This window comes from Phoxinus phoxinus (assembly GCF_949152265.1).
Source record: "Phoxinus phoxinus genome assembly, chromosome: 14".
NCBI classification, from domain to species: Eukaryota; Metazoa; Chordata; class Actinopteri; order Cypriniformes; family Leuciscidae; genus Phoxinus; species Phoxinus phoxinus.
In genome coordinates, this window is record NC_136889.1 from 3,631,664 (window position 1) to 3,657,395 (window position 25,732).

General features: G+C 36.1%; 1 protein-coding gene across 3 annotated transcripts in view; it reads right to left on the bottom strand.

Moving 5' to 3' along the window:
* Positions 1 to 204: 204 nt before the first annotated feature.
* The window catches only part of mertka (c-mer proto-oncogene tyrosine kinase a), a 39,562-nt gene continuing 14,034 nt past the window's right edge, over positions 205 to 25,732 (bottom strand). The window contains exons 5-20 of one of the 3 annotated variants that reach the window (XR_013800149.1): positions 23,113 to 23,199; positions 21,984 to 22,099; positions 21,579 to 21,762; positions 19,451 to 19,596; positions 12,411 to 12,546; positions 11,569 to 11,710; positions 9,614 to 9,702; positions 9,437 to 9,532; positions 9,224 to 9,304; positions 8,262 to 8,354; positions 8,003 to 8,121; positions 6,577 to 6,686; positions 5,613 to 5,772; positions 3,896 to 4,032; positions 1,819 to 2,380; positions 205 to 707 (exon numbers count right to left, since the gene is read on the bottom strand). Coding sequence is in view for 2 of the 3 variants with exons in the window: in XM_079634400.1 (XP_079490526.1) it covers positions 1,954 to 2,380; positions 3,896 to 4,032; positions 5,613 to 5,772; positions 6,577 to 6,686; positions 8,003 to 8,121; positions 8,262 to 8,354; positions 9,224 to 9,304; positions 9,437 to 9,532; positions 9,614 to 9,702; positions 11,569 to 11,710; positions 12,411 to 12,546; positions 19,451 to 19,596; positions 21,579 to 21,762; positions 21,984 to 22,099; positions 23,113 to 23,199 (2,123 nt within the window). In the remaining variant the exon portion in view is untranslated. Of the gene's footprint in view, positions 708 to 1,809; positions 2,381 to 3,895; positions 4,033 to 5,612; positions 5,773 to 6,576; positions 6,687 to 8,002; positions 8,122 to 8,261; positions 8,355 to 9,223; positions 9,305 to 9,436; positions 9,533 to 9,613; positions 9,703 to 11,568; positions 11,711 to 12,410; positions 12,547 to 19,450; positions 19,597 to 21,578; positions 21,763 to 21,983; positions 22,100 to 23,112; positions 23,200 to 25,732 lie in introns of those variants that run through there. The other 2 variants (XM_079634401.1, XM_079634400.1) reach the window with 2 other exon arrangements.

The window sequence follows — 25,732 nt, forward strand, 5'->3', positions numbered from 1 at the left end:
GTCTATGATTTATTTATTTTTGTTCACACAAGCAAGTGCCAAAACCTTTACCAAGTTTTGTACTATTCTGGTAAAGTAAAAAATAAAAAATAAAAAAATAAATTAAAAAAAGTACAGTTTTTCGGTCAAAATGACCAAACAGCACCAGAGGGTTAATGTAAAACCATGGACAAAAACAATTACACAGCACCTCACAGCAAATGTCATGTTGTTAGAACTATTTAATAAGATATTGTTCATAATGGCAGTAATAAATTGCACTTTTATATCAATCTCAAATTAATATTATAGATATTGCTATTGTACCTCAATCAAAAGGAACAGTAATACAAATGACTTCAGACAACATTTGAACATTTCTCTCCACATTTTCTTCATGTCAGTTTAACTTCTAAGTTCAAATGTAAAAAACACTATGTATAGAAAAAGAGTATGTCCTTTATATTTACAAAAATGCATTTCTAATATACAAATCAGATTCGATGCAAAAACAACGTTAAGAAAAAGCTTAAAATCACAATGTAGCTTAATTTTACAACACTTTTGAAGACTATTACATCACAAAAGGAAACAGTCTCCTATGAAAAACACAAGACTTGTTTCATAACATTTGTAGCATCACAGTTTTGCGGTCTGTGCATTAACATGCATTAAGGCAAAGACAACTCCATGGTAAAGCGTTCAGACAAGTTCAACCAGGAGAGTTTCTGTGAACAGAGAAAGACGGTCTGAGGTCAAAGGCTTTCTTCACACTGCACTCAATTTATCATTTTGCAAGAGATGACATTGAAAATTGGTTGCAATATATTAACATACTGTACACTACTGCTCAAAGTCTTGGGTCGGTAAGATTTTTCTAAGAAAAAAGTCTCTTCTACTCATCAAGGCTGCATTTATTTGATCAAAAACTGCGAAATATTACATTTTAAAAGCTGAATTTTAGTGTCACATGATCCTTCAGAAATCATTCTAATATGCGGAAGAAACATTTCTGATTATTATCAATGTTCAAAAACAGTTTCATTCTTTTTTTCAGGATTCTTTCAAGAAAAAAAGTTCTTGGAAATATAAATCATTTATAACATTATAAATGTATTTCCTGTCACCTTTAATCAATTTAATGTGTCCTTGATGAATAAAAGTATTAATTTCTTTAAAAAAAAAAGAAGAAGAATAAAATCATAAAGACACCCCTATAATTTGAAAGTCAGTGTAGTAATGAATGCCATCATGATGTTCCTTTAGACTCTCCTCTAGTCAGCACATTTCTAATCATCTTATATAAATCATACGGATGTGTTTTAGAGATGGCTTGTAAACAGAAAATACCAATTTATTGCATACTTTTCTTGTAACTCAGGTGAAACTCGAAAAATTTGAATATGGTGCAAAAGTTCATTTATTTCAGTAATTCAACTTAAAAGGTGAAACTAATATATTATATAGACTCATTACATGCGAAGTGAGATATTTCAAGCCTTTATTGGTTATAATTTTGATGATTATGGCTTACAGCTTATGAAAACCCCAAATTCAAAATTGGAATATTGTGAAAAGGTTTTTATAAGCTGTAAGCCATAATCATCAAAATTATAACAAATAAAGGCTTGAAATATCTCACTTTGCATGTAATGAGTCTATATAATATATTAGTCTCACCTTTTAAGTTGAATAACTGAAATAAATGAACTTTTGCACAGTTTCACCTGTATATTTAAAGCATTCATGACTCCTCTGTAAAGTGTAACAGAGTCTCTGTGGTGCTTTCAAAACATTGATCTGTGTTTTTGAGCATCAAGTCCATCACAACGACATTACCTCAAACAATGCTGTGAGTTTGTCTGACCACAAGTGTTCAAAAAATCTGAGTTGGCGCTAGAGTCACCGAAATGACACACTTTAGTTGGACACCACAAAAAAAGTACTTTCAAATTCCCATCATGCAACTCTCCATCAGAGCAAACGTGTCGTGTCACTAGATGTTTGCTGCGTCCCCGTCGCGTCCCTGACCGTTTCATCGCTGTCCTGTTCCAAGAGTCTGTGACTCAATAGCGGCGTATCAACAGCAGTTCTCGCCGCGTGTTCCCCGGAGGACTTGATGACCACCACGTACCGGTCGTCCTCTTCGTCTGTGCTCTTGTGAACGTCTGCTGTGGTTTGGCGACTGCAGGACGGTGAGGAGGTCATCACAGGCTCTTCCGCCGCCACGCCGGGTGTTTCGTCCTCCTCCTCAGGGAAGCTGGTGTTGATGTAGATGATGTCTCTCCTGTTGGACACCGCGGGGAGTTTCCCTGCCAGATTCTCCAGTCTCTTCCTGACCTGTGTGAAGTCGGGTCGGTCCACCGGATCAGCGCTCCAGCAGCTGAACATGATATCATACCTGAAACACCACACAAGACCTGTTACGATGATAGTCAAATCTGATTTACTAAAAAAAACATCAGTTAATCAGCAGTTTCGTCTTGTTTTCCAGTATTTCCTCTATTATGTTATTTTAAAGGTTCCTAATTTTGTTGTTGAGTGTCCTACAATAGGTTTACATGCATCCAAAGTCAAAAAACTATTTATTTTACAAGTAAAACACATTGCAGCATTAAAGGAATACTCCACTTTTTTTGTAAATAGGCTTATTTTCCAGCTCCCCGAGAGTTAAACAGTTTTACCGTTTTCGAATCCATTCAGCCGATCTCCGGGTCTGGCGGTAGCACTTTTAGCATAGCTTAGCTTAGATCATTGAATCTGATTAGACCGTTAGCATCTCTCTCAAAAAAATGACCAAAGAGTTTTGATATTTTTCCTATTTAAAACTTGACTCTTCTGTAGTTACATCGTGTACTAAGGCCGACAGAAAATGAAAAGTTGCGATTTTCTAGACCAATATGACTAGGAACTATCCTCTCATTCCTGCGTAATAATCACGGAACTGCTGCCGTACCAGCAGCGCAATGATATTACACAGCGCCTGAAAATAGTCCCCAGCTCGGTAACTTCCAACGTGACCGGCACTAAGTTTGTAATATCATTGCGCTGCTGGTACGGCAGCAGTTCCTTGATTATTACCCAGAGTATAGTTATTATATATAATATAATATTATTATGAGAGTATAGTTCCTAGTCATATTGGCCTATATATTAACTTTTACTTTTCCGTCGGTCTTAGTACACGATGTAACTACAGAAGAGTCAAGTTTTAAATAGGAAAAAATATCGAAACTCTTTGGTCATTTTTTTGAGAGAGATGCTAACGGTCTAATCAGACCAAATGATCTATGCTAAGCTATGCTAAAAGTGCTACCGCCAGACCCGGAGATCGGCTGAATGGATTCGAAACCGGTAAAACTGTTTAACTCTAGGGGAGTTGGAAAATGAGCCTATTTCCAAAAAAAGTGGAGTGTTCCTTTAACTCTTTTCTCACAGTGTCTGAAAATGTTCTATAAAGGGATTCAGTGTCTTTAAACCCCTCCTTTCTGAGAGCTTCCTCTGCTCTGATTGGTCAGACGGCCCAGTCTGTTGTGATTGGTCGACTGCTTACAGTGCGTTTCGGAAACGAAAAGCCTACGTATTACCATATCTGAATTTCAGCTCTTCCTCAGCACTTTATACACAGTGATACGAAGAGTAACAATGGTGTTTTTTTAGCGAGTCACTCTGGCATTGAGTATTGATGCTCATTAACTATGGCCTAGTAGCCGAGCTAGGGCTGTAGTACTCGAGTCCGGTCTTGGACTCGAGACCGTTTATCTATGGTCTCGGACTCGCTGGTATTCGGAAAAAGTAAATGGAGTAAATTAGGATTTCATGTTAACTAACAGTTTTGGACTGGATACAAGTTTTGTCCAGGAGAAATGTAACAAGTGTCCACAAGCAGGATATCCACAGACATTTCAAAACTCACAGTTCATCAAGACAGTCGTTGGGTTGTTTCAGTCGGTTTCCATCAAGGAGATAGTCGTAAATCTCATGGTTTTGTACTCCAGGGTACGGGGTCATGCCTCGAGTGGCTATTTCCCACATGGTCACTCCAAATGCCCACTAAACAAGACATTAAGGGATAATAAACATTAACAACTGAACACCAACAAACATTCTGTGGTCTAAAGCTTATCAACGAGAAGTCATATGATAATGAAGTCATATGATGTTTCCTGTACCAAAGTAACACACACACTACAGTTCAAAAGTTTGAGGTCAGTAAGATTTATACTTTTATTTAGCAATGAGGCAGTAAATTGATCAAAAATGACAATTATAAAACGGATAGTTCCAGCCCTTGATTCTGATTGGTTGAGCCGCGTTCGAAGCCGTTGTAAATTACTCAACAAACACACACCTGTGACCGCATTACATTAATATTACACAAACACACACCTGTGACCGCATTACATTAATATTACACAAACACACACACACCTGTGACTGCATTACATTAATATTACACAAACACACACCTGTGACCGCATTACATTAATATTACACAAACACACACCTGTGACCGCATTACATTAATATTACACAAACACACACACACCTGTGACTGCATTACATTAATATTACACAAACACACACCTGTGACCGCATTACATTAATATTACACAAACACACACCTGTGACCGCATTACATTAATATTACACAAACACACACCTGTGACCGCATTACATTAATATTACACAAACACACACCTGTGACCGCATTACATTAATATTACACAAACACACACACACCTGTGACTGCATTACATTAATATTACACAAACACACACCTGTGACCGCATTACATTAATATTACACAAACACACACCTGTGACCGCATTACATTAATATTACACAAACACACACCTGTGACCGCATTACATTAATATTACACAAACACACACCTGTGACCGCATTACATTAATATTACACAAACACACACACACCTGTGACTGCATTACATTAATATTACACAAACACACACCTGTGACCGCATTACATTAATATTACTGCGCAACTGCCGTTTGTGATTCTTTGTTGCTGCATGTGTTGCTTAGCAACCTCTTTGGAACTACATTGCTTGGCGGAGGAATAAATGTGTTATAACGTTATATTTTTTGTTGCTGGTGTTTATTTTATGAATAAAATAAATATTAAAATGAATACTCCGCTCCGCGTAGTTTCTAAGAACGCCCCTTAGGTCCTTAGCTGCTAAATTCACTTTTAATTTCTAAATTCAAATTAGTTTCCATAAAAATATGAAGCAGCATAAATTTCCAACATTGATAATAAAACATCATAATATAATGATTTCTGACGGATCATGTGACACTGAAGACTGGAGTAATGATGCTGAAAATTCAGCTTTGATCACAGGAATAAATTACATTTTCAAATAAGTGTTACTTTAAATAGTAATAATCATACAGAATATTGCTGTTTTTACTGTATTTTTGATCAAATAAATGCAGCCTTGCTGAGCAGAAGAGACTTCTATTAAAGCCATTTAAAAAAAAATTAACATAGTTTATGTGAAATAAAAGGAAAAGTTATGAGCCGCTGTAGAGACTAAAAACATCCCACATCCTCTCATGAATATGAATAAAACAGAGATATGAAGCGGCTGTGCTGACAGATCTTACCACATCACTTTTCACTGTGAAGACTCTGTCAGCGAGGCTTTCGACTGCGATCCACTTGACCGGCATCTTGGCTATCCGGCCCTGTCTGTAATAGTCACCACTGTAGATTTTCTTTGACAGGCCAAAATCAGCAACACACACACTCAAGTCATCTCGCAACCTGGATGAAAAAAAAAAAAAAGTAATTGCTTACTGAGACTTATAGAGTTCAAATAAACAGTAATAAAATCCCTAGGTTTTGAGGTCTTCTGCTCACCAAGGCTGCATTTATTAGATCAGAAATACAGTAAAAACAGTAATATTATGAAATATTTTTACAATTACGAATAACTGTTTTCTATGTGAATATATGTTAAAATGTAATTTATTCCTGTGATCAAAGCTGAATTTTCAGCATCATTACTCCAGTCTTCAGTGTCACATGATCCTTCAGAAATCACTCTAATATCCTGATTTGATGCTCAAGAAACATTTCTGATCATCTATTAATCATGATTAATCGCATACAAAATAAAAGTTTGTGTTTACATAATAAATGTGTGTGTACGGTGTATAATTATTTTATATATATAAATACACACACATGCTTGTATATATTTAAGAAATATATGCATTAATATACTGTATATAGATTTATATATAATTTATATTATATATTAATTATAAATATTTTATATATAAATAAATACAAATTCTTAAATATGTACATATTTAACGTGTGAGTATTTATATATACAAAATAATTATACACAGTACACACATTTATTATGTAAACACAAACTTTTATTTTGGATGCGATTAATTGTGATAACGATTAATTTTCGTTAATCTAATAAAAGATTAACAGCCCTATTTCTGATAATGATCACTGTTCAAAAACAGTTGAGCTGCTTCACTTTTTTAGGAAGCTGTGATTTGTTCTTTCTTTCAGTTAATAGGTGACTAAGTTCAGGAGGACACGTACATGCAGTTGCGAGCTGCCATGTCCCGGTGCAGGAAGTTCCTGTTGCTGAGATACTCCATTCCCAGAGCGATGTCAATCATGAACTTCAGGAGCATCTGCGTAGGGAGGAACTGGAAACACAACACCGCATTAGACCAGTGGTTCCCAACCTTTTTTTGTCTGAGACCCCCTTTTTCCCAAGAAAATATTTTAGGGCCCCCCTTCACATTTAATGATATTACCGCTCTTGTAAGCTTGCAGCAAGGATGACAAAATATGTTGTTTTCAAACAAACGGTATGTTTACTATGTAACCAGATATATTTATGCACAAATAATAGCCTATAATATTGAAAATACAATAACAAAAACATCAGTAGGCCCTTTGTAATTTAAAAACGTAAGCCTAGGAGTAGCCTATAAATTGGCCCTATTTGAAATGCAATAACAAAAATATCACTATTCACACTGGTGAATATAGGCTATTACTAAATGACTGCTGTCTGGCCTCAATACTTGCATGTTATTTGTGAGGCTTTATTTTTGAGGCTATTGCTATAGCGAGCGATAATAAATGTGCGTTTATTAACAGAATAATGCGTTTTTTCGGAAGAACATTGTAGCCGGAACTACTTCTCTCTGTGTACGTCTATGACGAGTCACGCAGGTCTTGGGCTACTCCGCATCCGAACCCGTGTAAAATAGTCCCAATGTAAACACTTATTATAGGAGTACCATAGTGGTTCAGAATAAGACAAAAACACGGATTGGAAAATGGATTCATGATGAACATTTTCAACAGAAAAAAGTTAAGGACTTTTATTTAAAGGTTGGGTAGGTAAGAATTGTCTAAAGAACTTTTTTTCAAATTGGCTTAAACTGTCTTTATATACCAATACATAATTAAAATGTAAGTACTTTGAAAAAGAGAGTATAAAAATTGAGTGACTATAGTGTATTTAATCTTCAAAAAACACAGCTCATTAATTCCTACCGGGACGAAACAAGTGATTGGCTTGCGCGACTGTCACTCTCCGTCGCCATGACTACCGCCGCTATTACTGGCTCTGCCCACGTGCGCGCAGTCGCGACCCCGTTTTTAGGTGGGAGTGAATGGAATTAATGAGCTGTGTTTATTGAAGATTAAATACACTAGAGTCACTCAGTTTTTTATACTCTCTATTTCAGAGTACTTGCATTTTAATTATGTATTGGTATATAAAGACAGTTTAAACAAATTTGAATAAAAGTTTTTTTAGACAATTCTGACCTACCCAACCTTTAATGCTCATTGCTCAAAACTTTTCATAATATGACGCGACCCCCCACAGAGCTCGCTTGTGGGCCGCGACCCCCCTGTTGGGCACCGATGTGTTAGACCCATGAGAACTTCACAGTTTGGTTCATGCATGTAGACCAACAGTAATGCTGCTTATCTGGCATCTTACCACAGGATCTTCCTCGAGACGTGAGCGCAGGAGGAAACTATGCAAGTCTCCGTACTTCATGAAGGGGAGCACGACCATCGGTTTAGGAAAGTGTCCTGAGCCCACTTCTAAACAAACACCTACGAGAACAAATACACATCATAGCAGTAGATAAACAATGAGGAATACACTTTGATATCATTGACCTGAACATTTTATGGATTTGAACACTTTGCATATTGATGATAATGAGTATTTGTGTGTGCCTGGCTCTTCTTACCCAAGAGTCTGATGACATTATGATGGTGAAAATCCTTCATGCAAGCAGCTTCATTCAGAAACTCTTCAATCTCTCTCTGGGAGAAGTTATCCACTGAAAGAGGCAGAAATTAACGCTTTATGTTAGATATTTTATCATATTCTCTTCTTGGCCTATCTAGTTATATAGATAATATAGGTATATAGATAAGTTTAGAGTATTTGCAGACCATTGTAAAGATCTATAGCTGTACGATTAGTTAAAAATGTAAAAAATGAAAAACAAACAAACAAAAAATCTCTAGGTGCAAATATGGTAATAACAAAAACAGTAATAAATGAATACTATGCAACTATAATAATAATTGTAATACTTTAAAAAAATATTTTTTTAATAGATTATTTTAATAGTAATAACTAATAACTAATATTAATAAGAATGAAAAATATACTCTTTAAAAAAAATATACAATATTTTTCTAATAATAATAAATAAAAATGTAATGATTTTTACAATTTAATAACAATAAATATAATAATAATAATAATGATACAATTATTTTGAAAAAAGTATTACATTTATCATTAATTTTATAATTCCTTTTTTTAATAATAATAAATGTAATACAAATAAATACAATTGAATTGTAATATTATAAATGTAATACTTTAACTTAATATTTTTTAAATAACAAAAATATGAATATTTTTTTTACAGTTCAATAAAAAAAAAAAAAAATTGTAATAATAAATAAATAAAATATTAATTGTAATATTATAAAAGGTAATAATTTTTCAAAATAATTTAAAATAAAATATGTCAAACTTGAATATTCTAATAATAATAATAATATGTGTAATTTTTTAAATATAAAATAACTAATTTTAAATTAAATACTTAAAAGTAAAAAGTATCCACCTTCATAATCTTAATCTAAAATATGCAAACTAAAATTATTTGCACTTTTGAATTCAAAAACTTACATTTCATGGTTTTCACAGCAACTTTTTCATTGGTTCCATCAGGCTGTCTGAGATACCCCTCCATCACAGATCCAAACTCACCTAAAGAGGAGACATCAGCTCAATAAATGCATCTGACACACAACACAACACAACACAACACAACACAACACAACACAACACAACACAACACAACACAACACAACACAGCACAGCACCAGACTGCGTCCTCACCTTCTCCGAGGACTTTACCGATGGACAAGAGGTTCCTTAAGATCATCACGTCCTGGAGTTTGGCCTGAAGCTCACTGCTAATGCCCAGACTGGCAACTAAAACAAAGAAGAAATACTTTATTATCTTTAATAGTTTAAATCTTCAAGTTTTTGTAAAAATGCTAATGCTTGACGTACGTGTGGTTTCGATGACTGAACGGTTGTAGGATCTCTGAGGTCTGTACTCAACGTTAGGAGTGAGTTTGTCATCAGCACCAAACAAACACCTGTAGAGGGCGCCGGTGACACATTTATACACAAAACATGACAGAATACACAAAAATCATTCATTTAGAGTCACAATTTGCACATTTGCCCATAACATATCACTAATCACTAACTGTAACACTTAGCAATTTTGAGATTTAGGATTTCATGAAGTTTCAGCCTGAAAAGCTGACATTAAATTGCAGTAAATCAGTAAAAAGATACAGGATCCTAAAATGCAATAGAAACTAAATGCACTTTAGTGTTGAACTGAAGCATTTCTTCCTAGTTTCGCTATTTTTGCCTCCGTTTAAAAAGCAGACACTACCTTGAAAGACTCTCTAATGAACGTTGACCTTTAATAAGACATTGAGTGCGTTTACATGCGCTCTCGTAATGGGATCTTGACATTATTGACATGCAACATCCAATAATGTGATTATTTCCTATAAACAAAGTAAGGTCTTAATCACAGTGAGATGTTAACATGACACAAGCAAACCTGTTCACTCCTGTTTACATGCAATTTCCATTTATCTGATTATTCTCTAAGAGAACTGGTTATTTTTACCACCATTATACACAGCTCAAATGATGAAGTCAGACTTTTCATTAACCCGTGTTTGATTAGATTAGACTTCAAATGTAAATTTTTGCCACATTCGCAGTCATTTTAGATGCAGTCTGGAGTCCTGAAAAACTACCTTAACATTTGGTTAGTGACTTAGTGGATATTTAACCGCAAAGCGACCACAACCCCCACTGCACATTAACGGTAAAGTCAGCCAGAGGCTGTTGAAGTCTTCCAGAGAATGATGAAAACGCGATGTTGTTGTTGTTAGTCTCACTAGAAAACAACCAGAGGCAATGTGAAGCTCTTCGCTTAGCACTACTTTGGCCAGCTCTGTCCTCCATAATTTAGTTTTACTAAGAAGCCATGCTGTTTTTACAGACCACTGCAACCTTCCCCCTACTTTTCTTTCCTGAAGCCTTCAATTTCTTGTCCCAAGTACATTAATATGAACAAACTCTGGTTCCTAAAATAGCCCTTGTTTTTCAGATTTGGTCTTAGAATGAAAATACGTCTGAAAATCACACAGTGGTGAGATTTAACAACAATTACAGGAATGAAATACAGAGCGCAACATATTACATTTTAGCAGCTCTGTACAACACAATAACAAGAAAACAAAATGCATACGGACAGTGAAAAGTAAAGTACATTAAATAACATATGCAAACCGAATAAATAGAAGAAGAAAAATAAGATGGGGCTTCTCACAATTCTGTTAATTCACAATTCTCACAAAAACTTTTAATTATTTTTCTTTTTTTCTCAGAATATTGAGAGATAAACTTGCAATGGACTTTATGCACAGCTGCACTACTTCCTGAACTTTAGCCAGCTCCTTTGTTTCCTGTCTGCCATTATTGGACAAACTGATTAATCCAGGTCTGCTGACCAACAACAATAATCAGACACACCTGGATTAATCAGTTTGTCCAATAATGGAAGACAGGAAACAAAGGAGCTGGCTAACGTTCAGGAAGTAGTGCAGCTGTGCATAAAGCCCATTGCAAGATTGCAAAGTTCAAGTTATAAGACATAAACAAACAATTGCGAGGGAAAGAAGTCAGAATTGTGAGGTAAAAAGTCACAGCAACCTTTTTTTATTTCTTATTCTGTGACGGAAACAAGCCTCCATTTTAAACATCTATTTTATTATGATGCTAACATGACATCAGGTTAAAAGTATTTTTTTTTGGAATAATGTACTAATAAACGCACAATAAGAACAGGAAATTGTGTTCAAGTAAACCGGGTCGATTTTGACTTCATGTTGACTATGTATATATATAAAAAAATAAATGACAAAGAAACTTACGGCAAAAAAGAGTGACTGCGCAGCCACAAGACGCCAAACATCACGATCAACAACAGACAGAAACCGCAAACCACTCCAAGCACAATGTACACGGAGTCGGAGCGACTGGGAACTGGCGTCGAGGACGGAGACTCGGGAGATCCTGAATGCAAAACACACATGCATGCACTTCACCATTTAATAAACAAGAGCATAAACAACATTAAGCCTGGAATCTGTACTTCTAACAAATGTCAGCAGAATACTAAACACACACTGTAATGCACAATAGAGTAGTATTAATAAATTAGAATAAAAAATTAGAATATGGTGCAAAAGTTCATTTATTTGAGTAATTCAACTTAAAAGGTGAAATAATATATTATATAGACTCATTACATTGGAAAGTGAGATATTTCAAGCCTTTATTTTATATAATTTTGATGATTATGGCTTACAGCTTATGAAAACCCCAAATTTAAAATTGGAATATTGTGAAAAGGTTTTCATAAGCTGTAAGCCATAATCATAATTATAATTATACAGTTAATTATCCCAAGCTCTTTCATACCTAAATATGACAACTGCTCTCTCTGGGTCAGTGAATTGAGATCGTGATAATTCAATGATCAATCGTTGAAAGATTATGTTACGTGGGACAATAGTTAATTATACAGTTTAGTGGTCATTATACTGAATTCCACCTGAAAGCAGTAAAACAAACAAAACAAAAAGCACAGCAAAAGCAAATACAGGTAAACATCACTAACTTTTCTTTTTCTTTTTGCAGTGTCACTACATTGCAATATTTCGTTACATCTACTAATGGTAAAACCCAGAGGAATGTTCTTGCATCTGCTCACCAGTGTTTGGTACAAAGAAGAAGAAGCGTGACCTTTTGGTCCCACAGCCGCTCTGAGTGCAGGCCACGACCTCCACACTGTATGTGGTGTTGAACACCTGCAGTGTCACTGCGGCCTCTGTGGAGATACTGTGAATCTGAAACACACACACACATTTTTTTAAATCATTGTATTGTCAAATGTCTAGCATAGACCAGTCTGAATCTCCATGCTTGTCCAAGCTGGTTTGGTGTGGGTCTTAAAGGGGTCATATTATGCTTTTTTGTGTGTGTAATGTTGCTGTTTGAGCATTAAGTCCAGTAGCACCTCACTGCAGTACACGAGATCCAGGGGGCGGAGTTGGATCCAGATCTAAGGGGTGGAGATTGGTAGGTTTAGGGGTGGGTTTAGGGATCAGGGGGTGGAGATTGGTAGGTTTAGGGGTGGGTTTAGGGATCAGGGGGGTGGAGATTGGTAGGTTTAGGGGTGGGTTTAGGGATCAGGGGTGGAGATTGGTAGGTTTAGGGGTGGGTTTAGGGATCAGGGGTGGAGATGGGTAGGTTTAGGGATCAGGGGGTGGAGATTAGTAGGTTTAGGGGTGGGTTTAGGGATCAGGGGGTGGAGATTGGTAGGTTTAGGGGTGGGTTTAGGGATCAGGGGTGGAGATTGGTAGGTTTAGGGGTGGGTTTAGGGATCAGGGGTGGAGATGGGTAGGTTTAGGGGTGGGTTTAGGGATCAGGGGTGGAGATTGGTAGGTTTAGGGGTGGGTTTAGGGATCAGGGGTGGAGATGGGTAGGTTTAGGGATCAGGGGGTGGAGATTAGTAGGTTTAGGGGTGGGTTTAGGGATCAGGGGGTGGAGATTGGTAGGTTTAGGGGTGGGTTTAGGGATTGGGGGTGGAGATTGGTAGGTTTAGGGGTGGGTTTAGGGATCAGGGGGTGGAGATTGGTAGGTTTAGGGGTGGGTTTAGGGATCGGGGGTGGAGATTGGTAGGTTTAGGGGTGGGTTTAGGGATCAGGGGTGGAGATGGGTAGGTTTAGGGGTGGGTTTAGGGATCAGGGGTGGAGATTGGTAGATTTAGGGGTGGGTTTAGGGATCAGGGGTGGAGATTAGTAGATTTAGGGGTGGGTTTAGGGATCAGGGGTGGAGATTGGTAGATTTAGGGGTGGGTTTAGGGATCGGAGGGTGGAGATGGGTAGGTTTAGGTATATGTAAGGTGGGAGGAGTTGGATCTGGATCCAACTCCTGGATTTCGTGTTCTGCAGTGAGGACCATATCATTAAGTGCCTCCAGTGGGAGTTATTCTCTAAATCAGTGTCACTGTTTCTGAACTCCCTGAAACGCCTCCATTGTAGTCTTGAGTTTTCTTCCGGGAACAAACGACACAATATTACTCATTCAAATAATTAATGCGCAGAATAAAGGGGCGGGGCCTGGTTGAGTTAGTTAGTAGTGTGTTGAAACTGGCGGTTATGGTAAGGGGCGGGACATTTCCCAAACACACTCGAAGCGCTCGACCAATCACGACACACTGATCCAGCCGACCAATCAGAGCACAGTTTGCCTTTCAGAAGGCGGGGCTTCATAGAGACAGGAACTAAACAGAGCGTTACTGACAGAGTGGGAAGAGAAGAGCCGCAACCATGTACAATATGTGAAAAATAATGTGTTTTTTTTAACATTCAAGCATGAAAACATTTTAGTAGAGCCCAAAACTTTGAAAAAGGACATAATTTATTATGAAAAAATTGTTTAGTATTGCAAGAATGAAAAACCTATTATAAAAAACAAGGGTAAAAACAAAAAGGCTGGATGAAAAGGAGAAGCTGTTTTTTTGTGGATTCGTGAGCGGTGAGCATGAGGACATCGGGAGGTTAACACATGACGCATGTGACACAGCGATGTGCAGAAGTTGCCACTTCTGTTTCCAACATATCAGACATTCTGACACTTGCACTAAAACTGAGTCAGTAAAAAAATGTGGAAAAACTGCATCTGCACATCTCGAAACAAGAAGTGATTCGTTCTAGGGGCCCTGACAAGTACACATGGGCAGTTTAGGGTACTTAGGGTGCATGCAATTCATTTCTGCATGTAAATGGTTTTTAAATATTGAAATACTTGCATGATTTGATTAAGATTTGCATTTCCTATTAAGTGCACATTTCTGTTGACCATGCATGAGAATAAACACAATACATACAATAAGGGTTAAATAGATGCTAGAAAGAAAAATAAACCCAAAAGAAATCCTAAATCCTGCCCAGTCACTGCGATAAGCCACTTCTGCTCGTCTAGTTCACATAATAGCTTCCTGTTTTTTACTGGTCTTGAAGTTTTTCAATCCTTGCCCTCCGTTTGCTGAAGGAACCTTTAGATTATGGTCAGGAAAGCAAACTCAGCAGTTATATTCAACCCAAGCTTAAAACAACATGTTTTTCAGAGACTGATTTACTAAAACATATAATTTACTGAATAACCTCCTGCAATGCATTACTATTTATACAATGCACTGAATATAAATACAATGCATTTATACAATCTGGTTGCACCTTATAATATACAAATAAGTAAATACAAACAAAAAACAATAAATAACCTGCACTGCCATTATTGTAAATTTACCTGTGAAGCAATAATTTTGTTATTTCAATATTAATTTAACTATTCCAGTAACTACTGCAATAACTGCATTAGAGCTGCAACAGACAACACTACTTTAGGCAAATCTTAAGGCTTTTTCTTGTCTAGGCCTGATGTCACGATGAAGGAATTAAGGGACTTTCTTGAATAAAGTAAAATAAAAAATAAATAAAAAAATATATATTAATAATTTAAAAAAAAAAGAAAGAAAAGAAAATAAAGTCAGTAAGAAAAATATATATTTTTTATTTTGGTGACTTTTTTTTTGTTAACTGATATAAAGCTGAAATAAAATAAAATAAAATAATCAAATAAAATAAACTAGCCAACTTACTGAAATAAGACAACTTTCTAAAATATCTAATTGGAAACAAATAAAAACACACTGAAATAAAAATAAATTAAACCTAGTTAAAAAAAGATAACAACAGAACTTAGATGCTTCAGAAGTAAATATATATTTAATATAAAATTATAGTACATGCTCTTTACAGGTTTTATAAGATTAAAATAAGTCTTTAAACACTTATATGTGCTGTGATAAAGTGGATCAAAATAATGCACTATTCCATGAGCAGTTGTTACTCGATGAACTACAAGGTCATTGTGCAGAGGGAGAGCAACAGGTGTCGGTCCAAGACCAGCTGTGTGTGTAAATGCATGACACTCATTTCCCGTTACTGTTGTTTTCACCCAGATCACAGTGTGAGATCACACAGGTCATAGTCACTACCAGACTCTCGTACATTTAATTTGTACAGAGAGTCTGGCCTCTCTCCATTGACAAGCTTTAACTTCCTTGAAGGCGGGTACTCTGTAGAAGTTTAAAACTATTGGATCTGCCCAGAGCCGCTCTGGATCTGCCGTAAACAATCGCTAACGTTTGGTCGTGACGTATGACGACTCAAACTAGCGCACGACCTCAACGGCATCGTTCTCAGCCACTCCATCTGTTCACTGATTGGACCGGTAAAAAATTGACCGGAGAAAACACAAGAATACACCACAATCCCAGACCTAGTACTGAAGGAAAATTAAAATTGAGCGGAAGTACGTAGGACTATATCGTGACAGGCCTAGTCACGGCTACAGAATACAATAGATTGTTAATCGATTTGTCGTCATGAACTCCAGGTCACTCAGTGGTGAGTCACGACAGACATTCAATAACAAATGACTTCTCCACACACTGCTGTTTTCCTGTGACTAGCTCAGAAAAAGGAAGTACACCATTGTGTCAGGAGAGAATTAAATGCCATGCTGTTACAAAACCACTCCCATATGATCGGTCACTGGCCATCGACAGATCACGCAGGGCATTCAGAGGTGATAGACTATGGGAACATCCTCAGTTTATTTTTAACAGTGAAAATGCCCAAGACTTCCTAATGACTTTGTAGCTAAACAAGAGCAGCTAATAGAGGAGTGAATCTTCACTTGCCTCATGACTCAGAGGGCAATGACTCGATTATAAAGCGTTTCTCGATGCATCATGATGCATATTTTCCTCCAATTCTATTTAACAGAAGCATTCAAATACGAAATAATAAAAATATATATTTTAATAAAAGCTATAAAAATGTTATTCAGTCAAGAGCAGGGAGTGATTCCCTCTTTTATTTGGTTGTTTGATCAACATTATTAGCAGCAGGTTTATTATATTAAAGGTACAATATGTAATAATTGTTTAATAAAATATACAAAAATCACTTGCACAGTGTGATATATTTTCTGCAGTTGTGTACAATATCCCAAAAGATCCCAAAGATTTTTAATTTCAGAAAAAAATCCAATTTTAAATAATTGTCCGTCCCGGAAAACCTGTTCACTTGTCGCCTGTCACTAACGTAATATCCGCGTTATCCCTGGTTTCCGCTCGTAGTATGATGAGTTAAAGGACAATTCCGGTGAAAAATTAACCTAGGGGTTAATAACACATGATTACGGAGGCGATCTGGGATGCGTTTTCATGATAATCGAATGTAAAGACTTTTATCTCTAAAAACAGATTAGCTTATAACGCTAGTATATGGGGCATAGAATAAGTAAAAGTAAATCGCTAGTTAATACCACTAACAAGGCTCAAATTAGCCTCACACTAACACGGTAGCATAATGAGGGTCCCTACATGCAAACCGAAGCATTGAGAACTGTACAGACAGTTTAATAAGAAGATACTTTATAAAGACAGTACATTACGCGTATACAGGCAGGAGCCATCTTGGAAAACAGTCTCGACCAGTCGAGCCACAAACGCCGTGCTACGTTAGATTAACGGCGTTCATGGCTCGACTAGTCGAGACTGTTTTCCAAGATGGCTCCTGCTTGCAATCACATAATCTCTATAGGCCACAACTGATTGGTTCCTGCTGTATCAGTAGCCAATGAACTCGCTGCTCAACCTTCAAATACTGGTCAAGAGTTGTCAAGGCAAAACTGTTTAACATCGAGCACGTCCTGCACTTTATTTCCTCATTCAAGCATCTTTTTGTGAAAACCATAAGCTTAACCATAACCATAAGCTCCATAAGCATAAGTTACGTAATACACAACTATTTGAGTACTTTATATACAATAAAACAGTACAATAATATGTATGATAAGCCTATTTAAATCATTTAAAAAAAATCTATTCTTTTGTTTTTATGCATCGCTGCAGAATTGTTATAAAATCATAAAAAAAACGATTATATTCCACGTTATATTCCACAGCGCTAGCAGCTATGATACTCCATTTGACCTTTTCCCCCATGTTGTTTCCTCATATTGTAACAACACACTTGACCTCGAAAACTATTTATTCTGGTGGGACTTACAACCCAATCGGTGTTTAAAGTGTTTTATTAATAGTCATAATTTTTCCAGTTGCACTTGTGGTGGAGAAATTACACAATTCTCCTTAAAAGTCACCATGAAACCAAAATTAGCCAATTTAAATAACTTAAATAATCAAAATAACTTCCCCCTCCCTCTTGCAGCATCTCTTCTCTGATGACGTGTTTACTGGCGTGAGGGCGGGGAAACCTGTCACTCACATGATCGACCAATAGCAAACCACAACCATCCAACCAATTCCTGATGGACAAAATCAGGTCCCGCCCTAAATGTTCTCTTGTTCAAGAAGCCGTATCACTCAAAATACTCAAATTAGAAAAGAAAAGACTAGCCCAACTTTTCATGTCGAATTTAAAACTGGCAAATATCACACATTGCAAACTGATCTGCAATGATAGGCATAACATCATAATAAAGACATTAAAAGGGCCATTTAATAATACAGCTGAACTCAAGCAGACTGGCATGCCGAAGGAAAGTAAACATTAATGATCTCAGACTGTCGCTTTCATCTTAGAAACAAGGACAGCTGTTTTATTTTAATGGCTCAAGACAATTTCCTCACAGCTGGTGATAATCTCATATCTGTGGAGCAACACTGGCCAAAATGCTGCTCTGGGCAACTCAGAAGTAGATGAACTGAGTAATAAAAACAAATTGGTTACGTGCAGGATTTGTAGATACTATAAAGTGAACTCAGGGGGTTTTGCTCTTATTTTGAGAGAACAGATGTGTGGATGTTTACTTCAGTTGCAACTAGTGTTATTTTAGTATCAGTGATTTACTATTATAGTTTTTGTTAATATTATTTTTTATATTTTATATTTTATATTTTCTGTTTTTATTTTCATTTAAGTTAAAGTTTTAGTAAAACATTTTTATTATTTATTTTTTTGTAAATATATCTATTGTTTTTATTCAATTTTAAGTTTGAATTTATTTAGTTTTAGTTACTTTAGAACTTAAACTAAATTAAAATTAGAAATGTTGCTTTGGCAACTAGCTTAAAATAAAGTAATTTAAAAATATATATATTATACTTTATTTCAATTATTGTTTTTTTTTTAAAGTAATTTATGTTTTTAGTTGAGGTTAATGATAATAACCCTGGTTGCAGCACAGTAAACGGAGTAAAATAGAAATTATGTGAATATTTTCACCAGCTGAACGTGAAAATCATTGTATAATAATAAATTAAGAATACAGTTTTATATTACGTAGAATATTTGTACTAATAAAAATGTTTTTGCACCACAGACTCTTTAAGTGAGAGAGTATACCCTTATATAGTCATTGTTTAAACCTAAAACATTGCCACTCAATAGAAAACATTCTTTGAGAGAATCTTTAAATAATAATTTAACGAATTCAGCAAAGTTGCTTAAAGAACGTTCCTATACGCTGTGACAACTTTGGGATTATAGAGTTTTTTAGCTAATTTCTAAATAAAAATGCATTGCAAGCAAGCATTAAAGAGGCATTGCAAATGTCCAGAGTGTTGTGAGTGAAAAGACAGAATTTCAATCTCAATGATTGACATTTACTAAATTCAGTTTTGTTAGTACACAAAACACAATTACTAACCTTGTTCGTACGTGTCCCGTGTTTAATAATGACATCATATCCTTGCAAGACTCCGTTCAACGTGTCAGGGGGCGGAGCTTCCCATCGGATCATCAACATGGAGTTGTTCACATTAACAGTCAAGTTTTGCGGGGCCTCCAATGGAACTGACAATAATAAAAGTAAAAAGTAAAATTACACTTTCATTTAAGATAAATCATATCTTGAGCAACATGTAAAATACTGACGGACTACTTAGTTTGAAACCAACAAAAAAGCAGAGACCCAATTCCAGATTGTATTACATTAGAAGTATAACAAACCAAAGTGCTTATCTGGGAGTAAAAATATCCTTCGTGGTTCTTTTAGGAATACAGAGGAAATCCTTTACGGACACACCCATAAGAAAAGCTTTTCTAACTGCCAGGTCATTCCCATTCGGCATTTGGAAAACTCTTGGATATGAAAGACATAATAACATACTACAGGAATTATCTTATAATCTTTCTCTTATTAGCAAAACGGTACTCTCATATTGACTCATATTGCACTCAACTACTGTACATCTTTAATTTCCAGTGTGCAGAATTAATTGGAAATTATTACCTTTTTTTACTTGGTATTTGATAATAAAAATGTACAGCTTTTCTTTCTAAGATAACTGAATGTACTCATCAATCATGTGACAAAGCAGCATATCAATGTTTAACATGTTTATTGTTGCAAATGCATATAGTTTTCCTTCTTATTTAAAAAAATGAGTATGCAGTACAGTATACACTATGTACGTAGTAAGCTAGTGTTCAATTCTGAGCATACACTTGCGTTCAAGAAGTACTGGGATAAAAGTTTTTCAAGTTCGGATATAAACACTGATTTCTACTGAAGCGATCAAAACAGAGTAAGTCACCTATTGAAATTTAATGCTTCATAGGCTGCGTTTACACTTGACATTAACATGCGATCACCATGATCGATCAAGCAGATCGGATCATTAGCCAATCAGGACACGGCACATTTACATTTGTTCATATTAAGATATATCCCGCTCTGTATCTGGATAACCGATCGGATTTCTGTTTTTGCATAATATTTAAATGAGGTCTGTACCACGACACCAAATTAAGAGTAAAGATGATACAGATTAAGCAATGTCCCGATTGCTTTCACTCACTCCCTTTACTTTCCTGTGCAATCTCCAGTCTTAGATCAAATGACGTGTTTTGAATGAAGGAATACTTCCAGAGTTGATCATACAAAAATAACTGGGTTGATCATGTTAAACAAGTCACATCATCGATCATCGGGGTTTAAGGTTATAGCGTGCAATGACTATATGGGAGATTAATAAACATGCAGCTGAAAAATAAAAAGTTTATTCCCATTATTCCTCTGTGATGATTTCCGAAGGATCATGTGACACTGAAGACTGGAGTAATGATGCTGAAAATCAGCTTTGCATGTCAGGAACTGTATTTTTGATCAGTTGACCGTTCGCAAAGACCCGCCTCCCTTAGTTACTGTCGCTATGCCCGACAAGCTGCGCCGCTCTCACACCACACCATGTTCTCACGCAGTGAAAAGTACATCGCGGAGCAGAGAGGACACTGATAACGCACTGACAGACAGGACAGACCAGGTTACTTTTCGGTTACTTTTGATATTAAACATATTAAACAAAGTCTCACCTTTCAAATTTGGCCATTTTTGAAAAGAAATTTAAACAATAAATACTGTTTTGTGGCTCTTTAATGTGTCGAGACAGATCGCTGTGTCGCCTCAGTTAAAGCTGCTTGTGAACCGATCATCTCTTCCTTCTAGTTCATTTATAGCATCAAATAAACATGAATGAACATCAGAAGGAATGTTGTTTTAACCGCGGAAAGATGTCAGTACACTCCGCTTCTCAAGTCCAAATCCTCCAACGTTAATCTACTAACTCTCCTGACTGCTTTGTCCGACAAAATGGCGGATGGCGAAGTATGATTGGTCAGATCACCTGTCAATCAAGCTCTCTTTAATCAATTGAATGCACATAAGAGTTGTCTGTCGAAAAATGTAAATCTTTTGAATGGTAGTGTAGCCAGTGACTCAAAATGCTTTTTAATTCACTGAAAGTCCAGGAAGTTGCTCCAGGAAACTGACTCACCGCCCTCAGTGGTGTTGCTCTGGACCCAAGCGCTGGGCGGTGACGACCCGATTTCATTGATGCAGGACACACTCATGTTGTACCAGGTCATGGCTTTGAGATTGCTGATTTCATACTGGAACGGAGGCACTTGTGTGCTTTGTGCGGCAGTAGGACTCCCCGGCTCTCGGCCGAGCTCTCGCACCTATAGAGATGATTTATGAAAAATGATGATCATCATCTGAATCAAAGCTTTCAGTGGTGTTACTTTACCAACTGAACAGAATTATGATTTCAACTTGGCTCACGTTAAAATGGATGGAAAATAACACAGGAAAAAGAACTGAACATTTTGTTCCCCCAGAGGATTTATTACAATACAATAACCTTGTAAAAAATAGTGTTCATTAATGATGTCCCTGTTACCGTGATGTGGCACGTGTTGAGAGGAGAGAAGCCATCGTTTCCCGGAGTCCAGCTCAAGAGGAGTCTGTTGGACTCACGCTTCACTACTGTGACGTTTGACACTTTGTCAGGAAGCTCTGGAAAAACATTAATCAAACATGTGTGTTAGAGCCATAAACGACTAACACTTTTCAGATTTTTTGTTGATAAATGTATATTTTGTGTTATTTGTATTGTAACACGTGACTTTAGCTAGTTTTAGATATGTTACATATGTGTAACTTACAATTTGAAGAAGAATAAGAAGGAACGGTTTTATTCTAGAGTCTTTTGACTGTGGAAAACACCAAACTTCATGCCTTTGGAACTTGATTAATTGTAAACTAGTTTTTGATTTTGATTTCTCTTATGATGTAACTTGACAAAGAAAAATTAAACCTTTACATGACAAGATTCACGCATCAAATCCTTTGTGTAACACACATTTCCTTTGTGAAATGGCGAAGAATGAAAAATGGCTTGAATCGCCATTACATTATGAAATTACATGAGGATTGAAAAAATTAAAATAAAAATTCAGACAGTTTTTTTTGGTGTTAACTAAAAACTATTAAAATTCACTTTCATAAATATAAATATTATATGAGGAACTTAAACTTGTGAGATGAAAATATAAAAATGTAAATTAAAGCTAAATAGAAACATAAATAAATGACTAATAACAAAACTACTAAAACTTAAACTAAAATTAACACTGAAAATATAAAAAGTAATATATAGTATATACAGGTGAAACTGGAAAAATTAGAATATCGTGCAAAAATTAATTTCAGTAATTCAACTTAAAAGGGGAAACTAATATATTATATAGACTCATTACATGCAAAGTGAGATATTTCAAGCCTTTATTTGTCATTATTTTGATGATTATGGCTTACAGCTTATGAAAACCCCAAATTCAAAATTAGAAGCTGTAAGCCATAATCATCAAAATTATAACAAATAAAGGCTTGAAATTAGTCTATATAATATATTAGTTTCACCTTTAGAGTTGAATTACTGAAATAAATAAACTTTTGCACCATATTCTAATTTTTCAAGTTTCACCGGTACATAATACTAAATATATCACTGTTCTCAGGTCCAGCACCTTTGATATTGACGTGAGCTTCTCTGGACACTGTGAGACCCTTCTCGTTGTGCGCTTCACAGCTGTACTGGGTGGGAGCATCAACACCTGCACAGAACAAAAAATAATAAGCATGCAGATATTAAAACTATGGAAGATGGGAGCCTGTTTGGGAACAATCAGTGGTGCTCGCTAACTATTATTATTAATGGTTTTAAGAATTATACAATATTGTTCAAAAGTTCGAGGTCAGTATGATTTAAAAAAAAAAAATTAATACTTTTATTCAGCACAGATGCATTAAATTGATCAAAAGTGACAGTAAAGACATTTATTATGTTACAAAATATTTATATTTAAAGTAAATGCCGTTCTTTGAACTTTCTATTCATCAAAGAATCCCGAAAATAATGAATCACAGTTTCCACGAAAACGTGTTCAACAACTGTTTTCAACACTGATCATCATAAGAAATGTTTCTGGAGCATCAAATCATCATATTATACTGATTTCTGAAGGATCATGTGACACTGAAGACTGGAGTAATGATGCTGAAAACTCAGCTTTGCATCACAGGAATAAATTACATTTTACCATATATTCAAATTTTAAATTGTAATAATATTTCAGAATATTTTACTGTATTTTTGATCAAATAAATAAAGCAGAAGAGACTTCAAAACATTAGTGTTGTCACGATACTAGAATTTCTAACTTCGATACGATACCTTGAAAAATATCGATATTCGATACCATTTTCGATACCACAGAGAAAAAAACTGCCACAATATTAAGGGGGTATTTTTTTTATTTTTCATCAAGTCTAGAACATGACAATGAGATATATTTTACATGAACAAAAATGTCCTGAGTTCTATCTGTTAATATTTTTTTAATTGGACCAGGGGTAACATGACCCGTTGTATTTGTATAACCTACTGTTATCAAAGATTAAAATATAGCCTACTGTAGTAGGCCAAAACTGTTTTTTTGCTTTTTACTGTAAAAAAGCACTCAACAGTATCAAATTGGAGGATAGAGTGTCAGTAATGTATAATAATAAGATTAAACATTCAATTTTCAGTTAAAGGCATTTCATTATTGAATTCAGAGATGCCATTGTCTAGCTGTCTAGTTTAATTCATATCTGTGTAATCAAATTGATGATAATCGCTAAAGAAGGCAAATTGCAGAATTAAATAATTTTCTGAATAAAGTTAAATAGGCACAAGTTAATTTACATTTGACCACAGTTAAAATATTTACTTGTCGGATTCCTCAGTCAGATTATGTTAACTTTAAGAATTACGGTGAAAAAACGAGACAACACAGACTCATATCAACAACAATACTAGGCCATCTTGGTTAATGTTTCAGAAAAGTTAAAATGAGAAGAGTTACAGTGTTTCGTTTAGGATTGTTTTTAGCAGTGGTGAAAGGTCTGTCCAAACAACAAACACCCCTGATGCTGAGCGTAGCCTATGCTTGCTAAATGGTACCCCTGGAGCCTGTTCCTTAAGTCTGTTTTCACCTATAAAATAATTTTAAAAAATGAGTGATGTGAGGGATTATTGATTGTCAAACAATCTTTTGGGTGCCCGCAGCCCGCTCGCAGTGTGAAGCGCGTGTCCGCGCTATTCTCTGACATACCCACTCGCAGTGTGAAGCGCGTGTCCGCGCTATTCTCCGACATGCCCGCTCGCGGTGTGTAGCGCGTGTCCACGCTATTCTCCGACATGCCCGCTCGCGGTGTGTTTTTACGCGTGTCCGCGCTATTCTCCGACATGCCCGCTCGCGGTGTTCTTTATCAATCAACCAAAGCCGGTCGCGGGGGCGCCGCCCTCGCCATCTTTCCATTCACTTCACTTTTGCTATTTAACCAGAGCGAATGGGACGAGTGCGTCACGTGTGGTGTTTGTCAACGCGCCTTTAGGGAGAAGTGAAAGTGAAAGCTCGGCTAGTATCGATACTTCGGGAAATTAGTATTGGTACCGTTCAGATATTTCAGTATCGATATTTATCGAAATATCGATATTTTTGACAACACTACAAAACATTTTACCACATAACACACATGCATACACCGAGCAACACATTAAAAGCACTAACAGATTTAGAAACTGATCCACAGTATCCTACAATCTTGGCTGTGAGTTTTGCACAATTAAGCATCACTTGCATTTTTTTTTTTTTTTTTAAAGTGTGAATAGATATTATTTGGTGCCATAATGATCCTTAAAATCAAAATAATAGTCTCCAGGTGACATGCAATCAAGGTTTGCATCAACCGTGGAGGTCGAGCACATGCAGGACTGCGTAACTCACAGCACGAGTTTCAGTGCCACTCCACGCCAACCCTCCAGTCCCACTCGGACACAAGCACAACCATAATATCCCTTTTGTGCAAGTGCATTTCTGCCCATGCCCAGAGACTCGCTCACAAAGGGCACATTGCTTCCCCCACTGGAGCTGACAGGAAGCTGCTTGTTTGGTTGTTGACATGTTTCTGAGTATCAAGCGTGTCTATCTCTGACTGTCAGTGGGACAGATCGTGCCTCCATATTCAAGCGCCACAGTGACTGAACTATGCTATTGAAACGCCGTCTGGAAACATATGCAAATTTAAATAATAGATGGCGGT